General features: G+C 38.8%; 1 protein-coding gene across 3 annotated transcripts in view; it reads left to right on the top strand.

Moving 5' to 3' along the window:
• FRMD3 (FERM domain containing 3) overlaps window positions 1-20,107 on the top strand; it is a 197,760-nt gene extending 177,653 nt beyond the window's left edge. Inside the window, exon 14 of one of the 3 annotated variants that reach the window (XM_075211045.1) lies at window positions 17,844-20,107. In XM_075211045.1, coding sequence (XP_075067146.1) covers window positions 17,844-18,148 — 305 coding nt within the window. In that variant the 3' untranslated portion in view covers window positions 18,149-20,107. Of the gene's footprint in view, window positions 1-17,549 lie in introns of all 3 variants that reach the window. The other 2 variants (XM_075211046.1, XM_075211044.1) reach the window with 2 other exon arrangements.
• The last annotated feature ends 709 nt before the right edge of the window (window positions 20,108-20,816 follow it).

The following is a 20,816-nucleotide window of genomic DNA, read 5'->3' as shown; positions in this document are numbered from 1 at the left end:
GGAAAAAATGCAACACTTTGTCACAATCCAGCACTCACATGAGTCTGCGTTACAAAGGTTTAAACAAAAACAACCACCTGGTCTGTTTAAAATGATTAAAATGTTCCCTGTGTATCCCACACAATAACTTTGCCTTACCAATTATGCCACCACCAAGGTTTTTTGTTAAGAGCTGACCCTCTAACTCAAGAAGCCTTTGGTTCTCCCTTTAAATTAATTTATCACAATTAACTTGCATCAGAGTTCTAATAAACCAAATCTCCTCTATTCAACTATGTAGCATTCTAAACACAAGTCTGACAAGTGAATTCATAAGAACACAGAGACCTTAAATTATTAAATGTAATTTAATGTGGAAAATAATTCCTTAATGCTTAAGATAAAAACAATTAACAAAATGACATACACAGCTTTAATACAATATTTTCTGGTAAAATATAAAGGAATAAACAACAGAAATTGTAAACTCACAAATGATTTGTTTTCTGTTTGCTGGGAGAAGCAGGGAAAATGGGACACTTCTTAATAATTGACTACCAAAAAAATAAGTGTTTTTTATGATCTCCTTTCAAACACCTTTCAAGTCAGAGTTTTAACCAGAATGTCCTACAAAGATGATATTACCTCCACACAACAGGTCATAAGTTTCCCTTCATTTGCATACAAAACATGACTCCAGTAAGTATGATATTTGAGAAAATATGACGTTTTCTTGTGTCCTTATTCCCGTTTATTCATACTTATCCACAGAATCACCAAGAATGTGAGGGGTCTGTTTGTTGGATATCACAGATTTTATTGGTATAACCTTAAACTGAGATTTCAAGAGCTGTAGCTTTATGACCCATGACATAAATTTGTATTGGACACTCATCTGGAAATCTCTATCTATAAATACCTCATGGGTAGAACAGAAGAGTTTAAAAACTAAGTCAAAGAGATAAATACCCTGTACCCTACTCAGTTTTAACCCTTGACTGGACACAGCGTTCATCTGCATTACACTGAATACTATGAATTAATTTGCAAACAAATAATTGCAGTTTTATGGTACTAGTAATTAGCTTGTATATGCCACCTCCCCATTGTAGAGGGTGGCAGGGACAATGTTACCTGCATGACAATTCTCCCTGCTCACCTGACACAATGCTTTCTTTCTGACAGTCTGTCTGTGTTACCATGTTGCTTCCTTTTCTGTGCTGCACAGTAAAGGTATATGGCTGGGGAAGGGGGGCAGACTACACCTGGGTAGTTTTAATTTCCTGTGTTCTGTGAGCCTTGTACACTTTTGGCCACACCCACAGCGTTGCACTCTATCCACGGTTCAAGCCATCACCTCCTAACTGGATCCAAGCAGGATACCCTACCTCTTTGGGCAGCTGTTGACGGCTGAGGTTAATAAGGTAATTCCTCATTTTACAGACCTTTTGAAACCACTGAGGCACAATGGGGATTATCAGCTCTGTTTCTATGGGTATTTTTACCCTTGAACCTGTGTGATTCAAGCCCTCGGTCCCCTGGTCAGCCCTAGGACCACTGAGTAGTTTAGGTGAGACTGTGTTATCCATTATGCTCTTCTGTGCATGGCAGGGTCTCTGTGAGACTCAGGATAGGACTCTCCTGTTAAACCTTTCAGGGTCTTAGAACAAAGGACAGTCCACTGTGCAGTCTGCACTGCAGAACCTCTCACCTCTGATCCAGTGACTGGGGACAACTGCCTGGTGTTGGGGTCTGCCTGGTCAGAAGGGTGCACTGGAGTATGGTTCCTACCTGGCCTTCTATTTTTAGGGCCCTGTAGTTCTTTAACACCCTGTGTTCCCTTATGAAAGCTCACTGTGGTAACACTGTTATCCAGCATTGCATTATTGGTCTCTGTGAAATCAGAGACTGCACAATCCATACTATCTCTTTGTCCTGAATCCTAAACCTTTTGCAATCCCCTTGTGTATATCCCTAACTGGATCTCCTCTTGGGGGTTAAGTGATAAAGCACCTTCCTTTCCCCTAGACTCTGGTTTTGGGGAATCCACCAGTTCTCTTACAGACAGGTACATACTAACCCTTAGTGCTACTTCCCCATTAAGCTGTTCCCCAACAGTCTGCCATACTACTCCTTCCACACATTCCTTAGTATACAAAGGGTGAAGGTTGCGAATACATATCATGACTTTGACAAAAACAACGTACACGTACTAATCATACATAAGCGAGACAAACTCAACACACATAATTTTTGAAGCTGTAAATCTATAATAAAGTACCTCTAATATTTTTAACAGTCATGTCAGTTGCGTCCTCAGGTAAGCTTAATTTTACTGATAATTTACAGTTTTATGATCATTTTTATTTATTTATTATTGAGTGGTTGTGTAGGTAGGGCCCCAGTGCACTGCTTTGCCTCGGGACCAATAATATTGTTAAGACAGCCCTGAGGAGGTGGTCCTCCAGTGGAGTATGTAGAAATTTTTCTCTCTGGACAGTCGGCCTTAAGGTGCCCTCCTTTGTTGTAAATAAAACAACGGCGGGTGTCTGCCAGAACAGCTTTTGTCCCTACCCTCCCAAAAGATGAAGAAGAAATAGCAGGTGAAGGTGCTGAGGGGGGCGGTGTTGCTCCTCCTGGCTGACGTTGTTTCCAGGCAGACTGCCTTGGCACATAGGATCCTCTTTTAGATGCAGGTGCCTGAGTAACAGTGTACTTGTCAGCAAGTCTAGCTGCCTCCTCCGATAATGTAGGATCACTATCCACTACCTATGCTTTCACATCAGCTGGGCACAAAGTGAGAAACTGCTTCTAGATCATTGAATCTTTCAGAGCATCAAAGGTGGTGATTTTTAATCCCCCCATACAACTGTTGAAAAGAAGCAGACAGTTGGGCCACAAGTCCTGAACTTTTGCCTGTAAGCCTCAGGGGTGATGTTAAAATGCTGCAACAGGGCACTTTTGATAGTCTTATAATTTCTGTCCATTTCAGGGGGGAAGGTCTGCAAAGGCCCCCAATGCTTTACCACTCAGACCATGGGTTAAGTACTGTGCCCACTGATCTTGCGGCAGTCCATACTGTTGGCAGGTCTTTTCAAATCCCTGCAGGAATTTGTCCAAATCCCCATCCTTCTCCAGAACAGTCAAATTCTCTAGACGGGGTCTGCTGATACCAGCCTCTCTGCCTTCTGGCAGGCATTGATGTTTGGCAAGCGTCAGCTGGTATCTCCTTTCTTCATCGCACTCTCCAGCTTCATTTTCTGCTTGCCAGTTGGCTGCTCCCATGGCATCTTGTTTCTCTGTTGCCTGGTGTTCTGCAGTTTCTCTTGGTAATGCTGTATGAGCTGCATTTTGGTTGCAATATCCACTGGCCCCAAATATTTTAGAGCAGTTTGAAAATAAACGCCCATACCTGTATCCATAATGTTATATATATTAGAGTTATTGGAAAGCAACAGTCTAGTATTTGGTGCAATATCCAAAATCAGGTCATTTTCTAAATCCTGGCTGCGCCGTTTATGGGACCAATTTCCATCTTTGCTCTGATCACTCTGTAAGAGGGTTTCAATCCATTGCTCTTTACTTTTGCCAATACTGGGAATTACTTTTTCTTCACATTGCGCAATCAGTTTATCCTTTGCCATGCATTTATATGCAGCAGCCATCTACACTTCAGTATAATACCAAATCAAAAAGATAAAGAAAAACAAGAAAAGGAAGTTAGAGAAACTATTTGCTGAATCTCTTATAATGTTGAAGTTGATGAATTAGTCTGCATTTCCTATCTCAGGAATTACACAACCCTCATTCACTTAAGTTCTTAGTATACTAAAAATATATTCCACAAGCTTGCCACCAGTTTGTTATGATCCAGGACTTACCTGAGCCTACTTGACATGTATGTGACAAAGGGTTAATCAAAAACAACCACCTGGTCTGTTTAAAAATGTTTAAAACGGTGACCGTCTGTCCTAGACACTAATATTGCTTTACCAATTATGCCATCACCAAGGTTTTTCGTGAAGAGCTGACACTCTTACTCAGATAGTCTACAGTTAAACTAATCTATCACAATTTACTTTCATCAGAGTTATCATAAACCAAATGATCTCCTCTGTGTCAGCTATGGAGCGTTCTAAAACCAGGCTAACAGGTCTGACTTGTGAATTCATAAGAACAGGGATCTGAAATTATTAAGTGTAATTTAATATGGAAAATAAATCTGCAATGCTTAGATGAAAACAATTAACAAAATGTCATACAGATATATAATACAATAGTTTCTAAATAAAAAATGAATAAAAAACAGAAATGGTAAACTCAAATGATCAGTTTTCTGTTTGCTAGGAGAAGCAGGAATAATGGGACACTTCTCAATATGAAATTGACTCCCAAAAGTGAGCAAAACTGTTAGCTTAACAGGACATTTTAAACATGCTGCAGCCCCCCTTCCACTGTGATGTCAGGCCTAGAAAGTTTAGAAACTAAATCAAGGAGATACAGTAATTTAGTCTCCATCCTACTGGGTTTTAACCCCTGGTTGGACATATAGTTCATCTGCACCACACCCAATACCATGAATTAATTCACAAACACATTTGCAGTTTGATAGGACTTATAATTAGCTTGTATATGACATTCATGTCTGTGAGATAGTCGAGGCTTGTGGCAGCCTGAAATTCCTAACTTCTCACAATTATTGTGGGAACAGTTAAATCTAGATCATTGATGAGAATATCAGGGTACGCACCAGTGAGCTTACAAGTAAAGGAATGTGCGTTTTGCGGTACAATAGTCCAGTCGCTCTGAACACACAACTAAATCTACAACTGAATGTGGGCCAGAATAACTAAAGCATCAGCAGTTACTGCAGATAGCCCAACAATATTAATGAATTGAGACAGTTCTGTAAAGAAGAAAAAGTCAAATTGTCTCCAAGCCAATGAGCTGAAACTATCAACAGGGATAGGAAATATCTGGGAAAGTCATTGCTGCTACAGGATCTACCACCAGTTATCTAATCCAAAGGTTCATATATTTTTTCCAGCAATGACAGCCATGTTTGAACAGTGTTTTCAGTGTTATGTGCTTAAATTGCAAACTATTAGGGCTTAGATGAGATCTATTGATATTGTATGTCAAATTAATACAACAATATAGACATTTCTAAAGGCTTCAAAACTTTCTCTTACCACTATTCCATAAATATTTTGGGTTCTCATCTACTCTAAGAAAAAATGTTTTCAAAATAATTGTGCAGTTTTTTCCCTCTGTTGCTTCTCTGAGTAAGATAACTATAAGCATTAGGGTACTAAAATACAATCCTGTAAATAGTGCATGTAGTGTTTGTTGTTGAGAACAGATAAATTACAACATTGAATTATAATCTTATAAGGAATTACATAATCCAGGGATCCAGTTTAAATGTTGGTAAAGGTTGTGGTGTCTGTATCTCACTTTTTGTGTGTTTCTTCATTTATGAAATCATTTTGTCACTGCAATTTGTGAGATGGTTAACGTAAGTATCATATTAGTGTCAATGTAGTAGATATATATATATATATATATATATATATATAGTAGATATATATTAATTGTTAATGTCGGTAAGATAATTTAATGCTAAAAGAGAACCTGTAACAAAGTTCTGGGTTGGAATTTTATTAATAAACTGCATAGTGTCTTATGCATTATACATATATAACAAGGATGATGTTCTGCCATAGCCCTGTTTGTAAACTAGATTTGGCCACTTTCTTACATGTGACAGTTTCACTGTCAGTTTCACTGTTTGGAGGAAGCCAGCTTGGGAGAGAGTAATATAAAAAGTTAAGCAATTCATTCTATACTATATTATAAGAGTTTCCTGGGCAAACGAGGCTAAGGTGGAATACCATTGTGTTTTTCATGTATAGCACTATGCAATGTATAAATAAATGGCAAAACAGAACCTTATGACAACATGAGAACATTAGTTAGCTGGTCTCTGCAGCTGGGTATTCAAGAAAATGTGTACTACTATGGCTACATGTAAGCCATCTTATATACTAAGTATGCTTCCAGCAATACATTAAACAACTGTCAACCCAAAGGAGCGCAGAAAACTGCGTCTGACTTCTCAACTTTTTCTCCGAGACCCCCAGAGAAAACCAGCATCTGAGCAAAGGACCCACCCCAGGCTAGAAACCATTTGTGTGAGTTTAGGCTCTTTTTATATGTATTACAATCTAACTTAACTATGCCTCAAACTTACTACCGCTGTAAAACCTGCTGTAAAAAACAAGTCTTTTATTGTTCCTATCTGGACTCGAACCTTATCCCTCCTTTCCGCATATTCAGCTACCCAACCTTTCTGTCTCCTGCTTGCAAAATCTTACCCCCTACTTTATCTCGCATCTGGCTTGTGTGTGCAATGCTCTGAACCTAATGCATCGTGGACCTGTCAACATTTTAGGTTTGCATCCAATATATGTGTGATTGAATTCTATGAATTTCAAGTAGTAATATAAGAATATTTTCATTCAATAAAGCATAAGTCAAGGATCAACACTGTAGTCAAGCAACATCTCTTCAGGAACAGATATGCTCACATATTTTAGGGAGGGATCATGTGATCCCTCCACACATGCGCTGTAATGCTCTGCTCTTCGGAACAGAGCTGAGAAATAGCAGAAACGGTACTGTTCGTCAGCCTGAGCTGGCATACATTAGCGTATGTGTAAAACCATTTCCATTCATCTATGGGGACTGCTATGTATTACAAAAAAAAGTGCAAAGTGCACTGTTGATAGATGAGGAAAATACTTCAATTGAGGTCTATTCCCCGAAAACGGCTGTTTTCAGGAAATAGACGCCAATTGAAGGTTTAATACATAGGTCCCATAGCCTGGAATGCCTTTAATACGCACTGTTTGATACTACTTAAATCTAGTAACACTCTTTTTCTCATACAGCTCATCATTATTATATTACTATTATTATTATTATTATTATTATTACTATTATTATTATAACACTATCTTAAACATGAAGATAATTTCTATTTTTTTTTTTATTGAATACTTTGTGGCTCTCCTTTTTACCTAGTTAAAGAACCAGAAATCATTAAACAAGGGTTAGCTAATATATGAGCTACTAACAAATAAATAAATATATATATATATATATATATATATATATATATATATATATATATATATGTCCTCGCAATGTTTTGGACAAAGTTGTGATGGTGGAGGGAGACATTTTCTCCACACAGCAGTAATATTGAGCCCCCATAGTATACATCTCTGTCCCATGGTGATTCTCAGTTCAGAGGCAGCAGGGTTATCTCATTTGCCTGGTTTTAGTCAGTATAATAGCAGCAGGTAGCTAAATTATGTAAAGCATAGCAAAATAAGTGCAGAGGTGAACTATCGGTCCCCAGATGCATCGTTGAATCCTCCCTCTTTAAAGATGTAGGCCAATTAAGCAGTTATCTACATACCGAGCAGTGATCTCTAGAGATGCTACTCTGCTAAATTCCAATTTTTCATGAGTATAATTAAAATCATAGATTGTAGTGTGCTCTTTATCATTGAAACTTACACTCCCTTTATTGGATTATGACTTACATTACAGATATATTTAATGGTATTGAGATTTTCAGACTTGTTCTATATGCTATAAAATAGTACAAGCAGAACATGTGTCATTTGGTCTGATTACAGCAGACTACTAAAAACTTACATTGGATTGCTTGCGGGTCAGCACACATCATTGCTTTTTGCATCATGTTATTAACTAAGCCTCAAATTGTCTTTAGTGTAAACAAACTCTTTCACGCATAACAAAAATGCAGATTTGCACCTACAGTAATCATAATTACAGTAATAGCATTACCTATAAATGATACTAAATGTCCATTCTAAAAAGCAACAAAACAAATAAAACAATCCTTATATATGGGAACTAGCATTTTCCACTCTTTTATAAATAAATTTCTTGCACCAAGAATACTCTAATTGAAAAGGTGTTTTATTTGTAATATGTTCAGTTTGTAATAAGTTAGACCTTATGGAAATGTCACAATTAATTAACCTCAATTAATTGATTAGATTAACTGTAAACATTGTTTTATATATATAATTAGAAGTGAGAAAGGATGCATTGCCGAGTTCCATAGCTAAGTGTTTATTATTAGAGTGTCGGATCACTTTATCCTCCCATTTAAATCCCTGGCTTTGTTTATTTGACCTTCCTATTCTCTCTCTTGCTATAAACATTTCTGGCCCTGGCACATCAAAGCCATTCATTGTCAGTCCTTCCACACGCTGGTGCATGGCACAACTTGCAAACTACCAGTCATGGTGAAGTGCTTGGTTAAAATCAAGACTACAAAAAGTGTGTATTTGCGCATGGTGAACCACTCCAACAAAGAGATTTTCATACGCTTACTGAAGTTTGGATCTAGGATCAAAGCAAGGAGTGCTGGTAATACGTGTTTTCATTCTCTCCTCCTCACAGAGTGTTGTGGTAGTCTTACAGTCAGTGTCAGAGGTATCCAGCTGCTATTGTTCTTGATAGGGGGGAAACAGTTATGGGTGCAAAGACATTTAGAAGCTGTATTTTGCCACTCATTTCTGATATCTCTAGATAATATTATGGGATGATTTTGCAATAGATAGATAGATAGATTCAATCCATAGCATAAAACTTGAATATATTGTAATGTGATAATAAGGAGAATAATAATGTGACGGTAATGTAAATTTAATCAATGCACACATGAAATTCTGAAACTATTCATAAGGTGAAACTTAAATTTGAGAATTTAGTAGCAATAGTGAATGTCAAAAGTATCCTGGATCTAGTGATTTTGAAACTCATTCCCAGTCTTTACAGCCAGACATCACCTTAATAATAACCGTGGCCGTGCACCTGCCTGAGACTCGCAGTCATAAACTGATGCAGGATAATTGATGTTTAAAGTTTTTAGACATCCATTTATAAATTGCTCTCAATTTAAAACACAGTATATAAGTATTACATGTTATATGTCTTATTACAATAAATCTGCAGTAGCTGAACGGTAAAAATTCTACTCTGATTGATATTGCCTCTAAATGTCTTTCTGGAGAATACCGTTCTCCACAACAAATTGTCACCACTCTTTTGTCACCCATTGTTATACATGATAACTAGTTATGTCTAATATAATATAGTTAAGTTTACAAAGCAATTCTCTGAACTCACCTGCTTCTTAAAACATGGATGTTGTTGTGGTATAGGGTTGATTGCTATGTATAGTCCAGTGCACCTACACTCCGTAAGACATAAGTAAGCTGTGAAGAATACTACACCTTGTTCACTATTTCAAACACAAAATTCATTTGTGTAACCAGAGTATAGCATAGCCCAATATTGCAGGACTACTTGGTGCAGATCAGATCAGTGTAGCGTTTTTCAATGTAGCCATATACACATTAAATGCACCAGTAGGTCATCACACTAAAATTGTTTCTACGTTTTCTGTTTATTGAAAACTTTGCAAAAACAAACATAAACTTATAATAAGCAGACACTCCAGAAATATGTATAAATCTTATTAACCCAAAGTTCTGATATGAAAGTAAGACATATTCTAATCATACACCCACCACCCTCCTAGGAGCTGATAGAACTTTCACACAGCCCTTTGGCAAAGCTTCCAGTACAAGGGATCCAGTGCCTGGGCTCTCTATGGCTACATATGTCCTCCGGTAACACTTTCTTCCCCGGCCATAAGCTCCTGGACAATAAGTATACTGGTAGTTGTCAATGTAGCTGACCAGCCAGACTGCAGCAGCCTCTCTGTCTTCTGCATTCTCCACTGTTCAGAAGAGTCTGTATGCCATCAAACTTACAATCGCATTCTATGGAAAGTGTTTGCGGATGGCTAAATCTCTACATATACCTGACTAGTCAGTTTATTAGGTGACCATCTGCAGGCTAGAAGGTAATGCACTCCATTAGAAGTCATAGTAAGGAGTACCATTCACAACATTACATTTTTATGCCTGTGCCTTGCAATGACCCCACACTGAAATGTGAGCACACTCATTGTGGCACAGTAGTCCCCCCCGTCCCCCCACACAACTCTGACCTGAAGTGAAAACACGTGTCAAACTCATTTATGTATACACTGTATGTGCATTTAGATGTGTTTACAAGTGCTTTCTTTTTGTAAATTTGCATCTGTGACAAAACAGAAAGTTATCTTATTCAAGCCAGATACACATATGTAACTCTTCTTAAACACAGTCTGTTTACAATGTGTCCTATTGAGAAGAATGGAAGTTTTCAACTGTATTGCTGCACGGAAGTGAAACGAGAAGCGTTCAAAAACACATGCTGCAGTTCAATACATGTCAAACACATGTAAAAAATGCAAATATAATGTAGTTAGCCAAAAGATGTTTCCCACCAGTTTTTTGTCTCAGGACTCAGGCCCTATGCTCCTGGCATCTTTACAAAGGTGAATCAATGGTACATGGAAAGGGGGAAATATGAACAAAGAGAGTGGGGTAATTGTTTCAGGACTTTTTTCGGCTACACCTAATCTATCGTATTCCTTCCCTCGTAAAACAATACTTAGGGCTAGATTTACTAAGCTGCGGGTTTGAAAAAGTGGAGATGTTGCCTATAGCAACCAATCAGATTCTAGCTTTCATTAGTACCTTCTACAAAATGACAGCTAGAATCTGATTGGTTGCTATAGGCAACATCCCCACTTTTTCAAACCCGCAGCTTAGTAAATCTAGCCCTTAGCCTCAAAACATTCAAGTATACATGAAAGCTCATTTCTTTAAGCAAGCTTATCAAATTCCTGAACCACCTACTGAAATTCTTTTGGCTATTCTACCTGATTGTCCCCTCTCTACACTGTTCATGCAAAACATAAATTTATTTTATACTCAAAAATCCTAAAGACCCCCAAACCAGCATTGGTGATAAATTGTGAGGATCATGACTGGACCACATAGCCCAACTAAGCACTTTTTCCCATTGCAATCTGGCTGAAGCAATAGACAATTTGGAGTATTTTTCCACAGCTCCTTAAAACAAGATGCACTCCTGCATTTACTCAGTACTGTGCTAGAAATGCTTTCACTCGACGGCTGCTCCTCCGCGAATCCACCATCTTACGGCTCCAAACCTCATTTGCACAGCAGAGCGGTTGTATTACAGTTCGTAAAGTTTATGGCAGCTCCCTTTTTATTGAATAGGTTGTATCCCTGAGTAGTGTAGAGCCCCTATTGAAGCTGGACTGCTTAGTAATGTTAAAAAATGTTGGATCTCATCTATGCTTGCTTATGCACCTAATTGTGTGATAGATGTATTATTATACTAACATAATTAGCTGTGCTAATCACAAACTAAAATTCATCTGGATGCACATACTGTTATAAACAGTTTCATGCAGTTGTACTAAGGGACTGTAGAAAATGTTATATGGCAATGTACATAATGTAGTACCTAGCACTTGGCAATTATCTCTTGAAATGCTGATCCATTAAACTGTGATTACAAAAGACAAAATAATTATTATAAAATGCTGTGCTAAAAATTGCAGTAGAAGAACATCTTGTAATCACCGTGGGTCAGAAAATTGTTGGCCTCACTTAACTGTAGATGAGTCAATTTATTTTTTCTCTACACAAATTAACCTTTCTAATGTGTTGCTTCTCTTACCCCCTTCTCTCTTTAATAGATCTATGATCAAGACATTAAAATTACATTGTCTAATCTAAGTAATGACAGCCTTTACACGGTGTGATAAATGTAAAATTCTCCACTTCCGGAGACTCTCTCTCCTAATCACTGTTTCCATCAATATAGCAGTCATGTGGGGGTTCATCCACTAGAACCCCCATCATTATCCTAAATAAGACTATCGTGGAATAACCAAAATTATCATTGATGTCAGCAGTCTAGGAAACCTGTTAAATTTGCAGAGCTTTCTGTGTCTTCCAAGCAAAGGTAATCAACCACTGCTCCATCCAAGTGAGCTGCCTAGTCAGCCATGGGTGTTTAATCAGAATTCATTGTTGATGTAAAAAGCCTTGCAAGTTTAAAAGTTTTAAAGGTTGCTGACACAACCAAGGGTTTTGGCCGATCAACAGGGTTCTTAAGATAATAGAATGGGTCTCAGTGGCAGGTTACCCAACAGACTGCTCTTTGAGAGTATATTAATGATTACCATCAGCGGGGGCTACCAAAGTTGGCGGTGACCCCTTGATATCATCATTTATTTATATAGCGCCAACATATTCCGTAGCGCTTTACAATTGGGGACAAACATAGTAAACTAATAAACAAACTGGGTAAAACAGACAAAGAGGTGAGAAGGCCCTGCTCGCAAGCTTACAATCTATTGGATATATAGCCTTATCTCCAGAAAAATAGAGCCCATAATAATATATAAAAAGATTTTATTTATATCCATATACTGTATACAGCATGTAGAAGTTTCAAAAGCTTGCCTGAATCAAAATATAGCGGAGATAGTAGTTGTAGTCATGGGGAAGATTTTTTTGTACACACAGCAGACTTGTCAGTAAATTCATTGAAGTACACTGCAGTCATCCTTTTTAGACACATTTTGCAGAAAGTGGCTGATAACAAAGAACAATCGATTGTACTCTACAGCACAGAAAGTGTAAATACAATGCCAAGCATATCAAGGTAAGGGACCTTTACATATATATCTGTGAATGTCTTCGGTAGATAACACAACTACTATCACAGATCTATTGGCCCTGTAAGAGGTAATGAGTATTAAAAATTCTTTCTGAAGTAAGCTATGCCCATGTTATCTCTGAACCCTTGTGATTTTGGCTTATTTATTTATCCAATCTCCCATGCATGTGTTGTTATTATTACAGATGTTTATTATGTCTGTCAGAAATAGCCACCTCTAGCCACTCCCTGATTTAATATCTTATCATATAGTCACACAATCAAACAATATATCAACTCTAGTTTGTCAGGATACTTCTAACTGCTATTACTAGACACAAACCGCACTCTGCGCACTCATGACGGAAGCTTACTGTAAGGGAACACACAGGATTCCAGCCTGAACCTTACACTCGCCTCTCTCTCAAGCTACAGATTTAGCTGGTCCCTTCCCCAACACAGACACCCACTTTCACACCTCGCCACAACTGCCACCAGCTACGCATAAGTTCCATAACAAACCTATGACTTAATTACTCAATTACGCACCCTCTGTACTCTGGTAGATAAAATAGTTAACACTTCACACACTGGTATCTAAAGGGTTAGCACAGCCAAGCAGTCTTTTTTTTTAAACAGCCAATGAATTTGTTTAGAGCTATAAGGACAGCACTTATTCATGTTTAGATTTAATATACAAAAGTACAATGTTTAAGGTTATGAAAACAATTAGTAAACAAGTGACATACAAATAAAAAATTGCATAACATTGTTACGGCTAATGGCTTATCATAAACCAGTAGAACAAGATGGAGAAGTCTTCACCTATAGCAGCCGCCTTTCCCGGAGAGCTCCTTATGCTCATAGGTACTCGGATGCCCCAGGTCTTATAATCAAAGTAGTACAGGTTTATGAACGTACCGTAGCGCAGAGTAGCGGGGTGTAGAATCAAGCGTAGTCAGGAAACGTGGTCAGAAACAGGCAAGATGTCAGGGCTGGCAGCGATCAAAGGAGGTCCGGGTCACAAAGCAAGGGTAAGGGCAATGAGCAATCAATCAAGGTCCAGGTTCCAAGCAGAGGGTCAAAAGCACAGAAGTAAATCCAAAGTTCAGCAAACAGCACAGGAGCAGGCAAGCATACAGGATTCTGAGCGCTATAACTGGCAGGAAGGCTAAGCCCTTAAATACTCATGCGGTCCAATGGGGATGCAGGTTCCCACCTGCACTAAATCAGCCCAGGAGGCTGATTATTACTAAACATGCTGCGCGCACACCCAGCTGTTTGACAGCTGGCCGACTGCAATGGCAGCGGAAGAATGCGTCCCGATTGCTGCCCAGACCGGGATGCAGGAAGCGGAAGTGACGTCCCGGTTGTCATTGAGACGGCTGGGACGCCGACACACAGGGGCAAAGTTATAAGAACAAATGGGATGAAAGTACAGAGCATAATTTACGTATAATGATCTTTATGCATGGGCCAGGCAGAAGAGATGGACAGTCCTTTAATTAGATTGATCCCCAAGAGCTGACCCTTTCTTGTTAATGTTCTCATCTGTTTAAAGACACTTTTCCCCCCTTCTCCCTCTTACCAGGGTGTTGTCTACACAGGGGTCCTGGGATACATTTTACAACCAAAATTTGCCTCTTAAGTCCCCATGCTAAAATGTAACATAACTTTTCTGGGCTGTGTCACATTGACCCAATTTTATTATTAATAGATCCACTACAAATTTACCAATTTATTGATACCAAACAGACCTAGGTCCAGTGTTTTAGTTGATCTTATGCTTATTTCCTCAACTTCTCTGTGTGACAGAATGCTTTATTGGACATATGGGCTGCCCTTCATCATGCTATGTATGAATATGTGGGTGATCACTACTTTTATTGATTTAAGTGATATTTTGGAAACTGAAATATATTTGCCTATACAAAATATAGCAATTACTCATATGGTCTCCTTGTGTAAGACGACAAGCTGTGAACGACTCCCTCCCATCTGTCCAAAGTCTCTTTAGGTGTCAAAAAACTCTCCTTTGTCAGGATATAGCTCACCCCAGGGGCCTTTGAAGATCCTCAGCTTTCCCGGAAAGTTGTGTTGTTATCTTTTAACAGCAGGGCCATCAAGTAAATACACACCAGACTTCACATTTTACACATTAGTAGCTCAATTTATCAATGGATTCATTTGGTATACCATATTTACACTGCAGTTATGATTAGGCCTTATTCTCCCCAGTTATGTTATTGGTTAATCCTTATAGATGAAATTCCACTCTCCACTGGGCTTCTGTCTGCCTTTCCCTTATGATTGTAAGCTCCTTTGAGCACAGCCCTCTATCCTCTTGTTTCCACTACTTTTAACTCCAGCTAGTCTGCCCACCTCCTTCTTGAACCTTCTGCCCACTGACCCCACTCCTGCTTTTCTCTGCACCTTTTCAGTGGCTCTTAACCTTTTAGCTGTTTACACACTCTCAGGCACAGGTTTCCAGCTTCTGCTGAATATCCCACATCCTCACCCTTTCATATTAGCTGTGCTTTGAGCTACCTGAGTTATAGTGTTACTTGTTTATTGTACCATACTGTTCTATAGTTTGTACCCTGTAAGGCGCTGCGGACATTTTGTGGCACCCTTTAAATAAAAATTAATAATAATATTAATAATAATTGCATATAGTGTAACTGAGGGGCGTACAATATAGCTAAAATAAGCTTGGCACACAAGAAGAAAAACGTAACAGTTTAAAGTAGTGGGAAAGCAACAAATTCAGCTAATCCTCATTCAATGCAACAAGTTCAAATGATTTCCTTATTGAAGACAGGATTCTGTAACAATTAGTCCCAGAATGTCATCAGATTGGTTGTTGCAGGAGTTTGATTGTATCCAGTGAAAATCAGCGCTGATAATCAAATCCCCGATGTGAGGGCCGATAGTCAAATAATAAATTGTGATATATGATAATGGGTTAAATTGAGTTTGATAAAACATTTTACAGTTCACAAGTAAATTTTTTTAGCTGGTGGCATGTATGTGGCATGGAGGTCCCCCTCTGATGTTGTCAAAGTCCCGACTACGGTGGCCTTGCCTTGAGTGGTCAGTTTTCCTCTTGATCGGTGGGTTTCAGAGGATAATGAGACCCAAATTGCGGCTCTGGATTGTGTTTGTAGTGGTTTCTCTTGATGATATGTATTTGAAATTTTCCAACAACATGGATCTTCATTATTTCTTTAATACTAAAATTCTTAAGACCTCGTCCTTGATAGTTTTAGTTTGAACTGGTGTTACTAATTAATAAACAATAGGTCGCACCCACTGTGGTGCGGGTGGGATTGCTGTATTGCACAGATCTCTCCTGCTTTCTTTTGAGGAATCTGTGTGTTTAGTGGATGGAGTGCAATCTCTGCGGTGTCTGTCTCTCCTTTACACGGTAATAGTAGTGATGTTATATGAATCTCAACCGTTGCACTGATAGGGCTGCTGATTATGACAGACTTCCCATGTGTGCCTTCAGGGGAGTCCTTGTGCTTGCTTCGCAAACAGAGTGCGGTGTCCATGGGCTGGTGTTCTCTACTGTAAAGTAGTTGCAATGGTAAAGTAGAATGTAGAGTAAGTGTAAATAAAAGTTCTTCCAATAAAGGAAGGGTAAAACCAACGTGTTTTGCCCTTGCAAATGGGATGAGCTTCCTCAGAGATGCTGTAATACTGTAGTATTGCTGTAAAATGTATTGTTTTGTTAATAACTGTACTTATACTATTTTCTCTTGTGTATATGACACTTTCATTCAATTGTTATATTAAAGCAACAATTCTACTCTTTCTCTACGCTTTTGTGTGGTATCCACACTTGTATGCCTAACATATGTCTGACTCAGATGGTACTGTTGTAGACTTTTGTACAGCTGGATCCATCTTGACATGCATCAGAATGAACATATACACCTAAATTCACTATTATCTATGTGCATCTTTTCCTGCATATGTACGGGGAGCGAATGTGTCCAACTCCTCATAGGGCAGGTCTTGATGACAATATTTGCATTATTATGACAGAGATTCCTCAAAAAGAAAAATATGGGCGCTTTTGTGTGACCTCAATATGAAATTAATTAAAACAATTAATTACAAAACCACCATATAATAAACTTGATAGTAGTGATTGCAGCTTCTCATTGAGATTGTTGTGTGTCAATCTATAAACCTAATAAAAAAAAATAAAGAATAAAGAACAACACAAATCTCCTATAGCAAGTATCATTTACTTGTTATAGATTTGCGCTTTTCTTTATTCTTTATTGTTTTTTTCATTATGACACATCCCAGCCCTGTTCAGGCCAGTGAGCTACCTTTAGGAAGAATTGTACAGTGCTACGAGCTATTTATGGAGCCTTATAAATAAAAGATAATAATAATTAAAAAAAAAAATTGCCTGCTCCCATGGGAGTGTGGGTGGTCTCGCAATAAGCTGGATGTTTCCCTAACGATCAGAGAGAAGGTAATTATGTCCTTAGCACAGCTACTGCTATGGCTACTGAACTGTACTTTGTCATTTAAATAGCAAAGATTAATCCACAAGATCCAAAACTGTTAGTGACACTGCAGAGACTAATCATAAACATGAGTTGCCATCAGTAATACTTTCTTCTCACATAAGCTATAAGTTCTACAATGTGGCACGTTGCACAGTAACATTAACCAGAACACAAATCTCTATCTACTGAATACATCCTCTCACAATAAGTCCTGTGTTGCTAACAAACCCTTTATCAAATAAAACCTACTTGTTGCGCACTTTTAGCATTAATATCAGTTAAATGTGACAAACATGTACAGTAATCCTGGTAAATAATACATGTTTTTGTTCTTTTCTTCAGGTATACTGCTTTCACAGCAGAATGATGTCAGTTCTCCTCCTGTGCCTGGTAACTCTCCTGCCAGAGACATAGAGGTGATGCCAGATCTTAGACACGATAAGGAAGAGAGCGTGAATGAGGAACCTTTAACTATCTCAGAGCAGGTGTATAACCCCAGTGCTAGCTTGCTGCCCACACCAGTAGATGAGGGGGTTGATATGCTCTTTAATAGTCCACTGAGGGCAGAAAGTGATAGAGACGATGCTGATTCGTTTGAGGAGTTTGAGGCAGATGAACATGCGTTTTTGATTGCAGAGGAGGAAGAGCTGAAGGCGGCCAGAAAAGCACTAAGCGTGAGCTACAATTTCCTCATGGGGAACATGCAGCTGAATGCGTTTCTCAAGAGTTTCTCCCGCCTTCTCGTGGTAGCCCTGGGTTTGCTGTTGGTGCTCCTTCCACTGCTCCTTGTCCTGCTGGAGTCAGACATTGACATTTCCTTTCTTCATGAAATCCGCCAGACCCCGGAATTTGAGCAGTTCCACAACGAATTCTACTGTCCTCTTCGGAAGTGGCTGGCATGTAAAATCAGCTCAGCAATTAATGTCGCTAACAGTTCTTAAATGATTGCAATATTAACAACTGAGGGTTATATTCAATACTTCTCCTCCCCAACATATCACAAAGATGTATTTATAAAACCCAATGGGTCATTGAAACTTACCAAAAATAAGGAAGTACATTGTAAAATTTCTTGATTTTATTGTTTTTTTTTTACTGTATAGTGGGGTAATTATGTATATATTTATACCAGTTCACATTTTGATGTGCTTAAAGCAGAAAAAAAGTGAAATGATTTGTCCTTGAGATCTGTGCCGTGATCTGGGAAGGTCATTTTGAATATAAACCTCAGTTTAATGTCCCCTAACTGCTTCCTGGCCAGAGAGGACTGGAACACACTACAGAAGCATAGTGCGGTCATTCCTGGCAAGGGAAGGGTTAACCGATGCCTATACAAGCAACATTTTTTTGCTGGTTTTATTTTCTTAACTTTTTATGTGTTCAAATATTTTGGTAAATTTGTAGTAAAGAAATAAGTCTTCTTAACTTATTTAATTGTACAGACCTAAAAGTTTAATGCACAAGAGCATGTTGAGAAAAATATTTTTAAATGACCTGCAATATTGTTTTTTCGAAATGTTTTTTTTCGTTTGTTTGTTACGTCTCATTTCTCCAAAACACATAAAGTATTTGCACAGTACAGTCAGAGGTATTAAGCTGGTATATCCGTAATGACCACCCCAAGGAGAAATTAGACTTGTTAAATGATATTCTGTGCTCAGAGTGTATCACTTACTTAAGATTAATTTAAGGTAAACATGCCACAAATCAACCTAACACTATAATGAGTTAAACGTTAAAAGTTGCAATTTATGTCACTGGGAAGAAAGAAATGTACTGGTTGTTTTGGTTAGAGTTAAAGGTTTGTTCATAGCTATGACTAGGAGCTATGAAATGTGCAGATTGTGCAGGATATGGAGGATCGCCATGACACAACACAAAACAAATATAGTATATTCAAAACAAGCAATGTTTTTATAATTAAATAAATTGGAAGTTCAATTATATTTACTACCATTCCAATAACCATATGTTGCTGAGAGCATTCCCCTATAGAAAAGGTTTTAGATAAATGGCATCTATATATAAACTGAAAAATCCTGAAACACCCCCCACTAAGGACTTTCTGGGCTTTTTTTGGTTAGAACAAAAAAACAACAATCTAGTTCAGTGACGAGTAAAAGAGGCGGTGGGAGCGGCAGATCAGCACAAAATCTCCACCACGCTGCTTTCCACCCCAGCACAACATACTTGGCCACTCTCGAGGGATTTTCAGTAGACTCCCAAATTTCGGGTAGGTCTCCTAGACTCCCAGGAGAGCAGGCCATTCTTTCACTTCCTGCCCTCTTCCTAGTAAAGTGGGCGAGATGAGGGCCTCCATGATGCGATTTGTTGTGATTCACTTCATGTTGGTCCTGCCTCCCGTGACATACTGATCAGACTGCAGGATTGCATCAGGAGGCGGGGCCAAAATGTGGTAATTCAGCGCCCTGTCTGCCTCTGCATTTGCAGTTGGAGATTCCGGAGGGGACAAAAACAAAATGTTGCCAAGTATGATTTAGAGGGCACAGGAAGCGAGACAGATAGACAGACTGAGGAAGAAAGATTGAGGGACTGAGGAGGAAATAAGGAAGAAAATGACAGAGAAGGTGGAGAATGACAATGGTACATAGTGAATTATTACAATACTACATTTATTCTTTCCCTGAAACCCTTTCTTACGGGACCTTGTCACTAATACCACCTCCCTATCCCTGGTTCTTTCTGCTGAAACCCTATTTTCTCTCTCTCTTTCTCTCTTTTACCTTTCCTCCTGATACTCTCTTTTCTTCTCTGCCACCTGTCCTCTGGCAACCACTCCCCTATACCCAGGGCCAGATTAACCCGAGGTCTAACTGGGCTACAGCCCAGGGGCCTCGTGCATCCAGGGGGCCCTTGACAGTGCTCAGCGGCATTATCGATTGGGCTGAGGGCACCCCCGACCCGATCAACGCTGCTGAGCACTGTCCCTCCGCGACGCTCAGTAATCTCCTTACTGAGGAGATCTCGTGAGTCTCACTCTCTCTAAATCTACTCAGTAAGGAGCTTACAGAACGCCATGGAGGGACTACAGTGACAGGACAACAGACAGAGGTAAGCGCTTGGGGTGGGAGGCGGCGGGCGGCTCACGGGGCTGGGGCGGCTCACACGGGGGGCCTCCATTCCCTTAATCCAGCCCTGCCTGTACCCCTGACACTATGTCCGCTTGAATCATATCCCTGGGCACCCCATCGTCTCCTCTGAGAGCCTATCCACTCTCCTCTCTTCCATTGTACCATATTTCCTCTGGCTTGTTTAAAATAAAAACAAGATAAACATAAAATTAAAATTTCTTATTTATATAATTAGTGAATATTTCATTAATAGTGAAAAAAAGGATTTTTACATGTGAAAAAAAGCCCTGGAATAATAAACATAGAATGTATACCCTCTATACAAAATAGCATTCTGCAGCTTTACTGCCACTTACAACAATACTTACAACAATCTACAATATTTGTAGATGTATTCAGGACAAGAGAAATGTTTGTGAACACTTTGGAGAAAAGTGAATATTAAACGCCCACCATAAAAATTGTTTTATTAAACCTGTAAATCTTTCATAAAACATGTACAGTTAAAAATGTTTCA

The sequence above is a fragment of the Mixophyes fleayi genome, chromosome 1 (genome assembly GCF_038048845.1).
Source record: "Mixophyes fleayi isolate aMixFle1 chromosome 1, aMixFle1.hap1, whole genome shotgun sequence".
Lineage (NCBI taxonomy): Eukaryota > Metazoa > Chordata > Amphibia > Anura > Limnodynastidae > Mixophyes > Mixophyes fleayi.
Note: the sequence above shows the minus strand (reverse complement) of the source record. Positions and strands in the feature narration are given on the sequence as shown.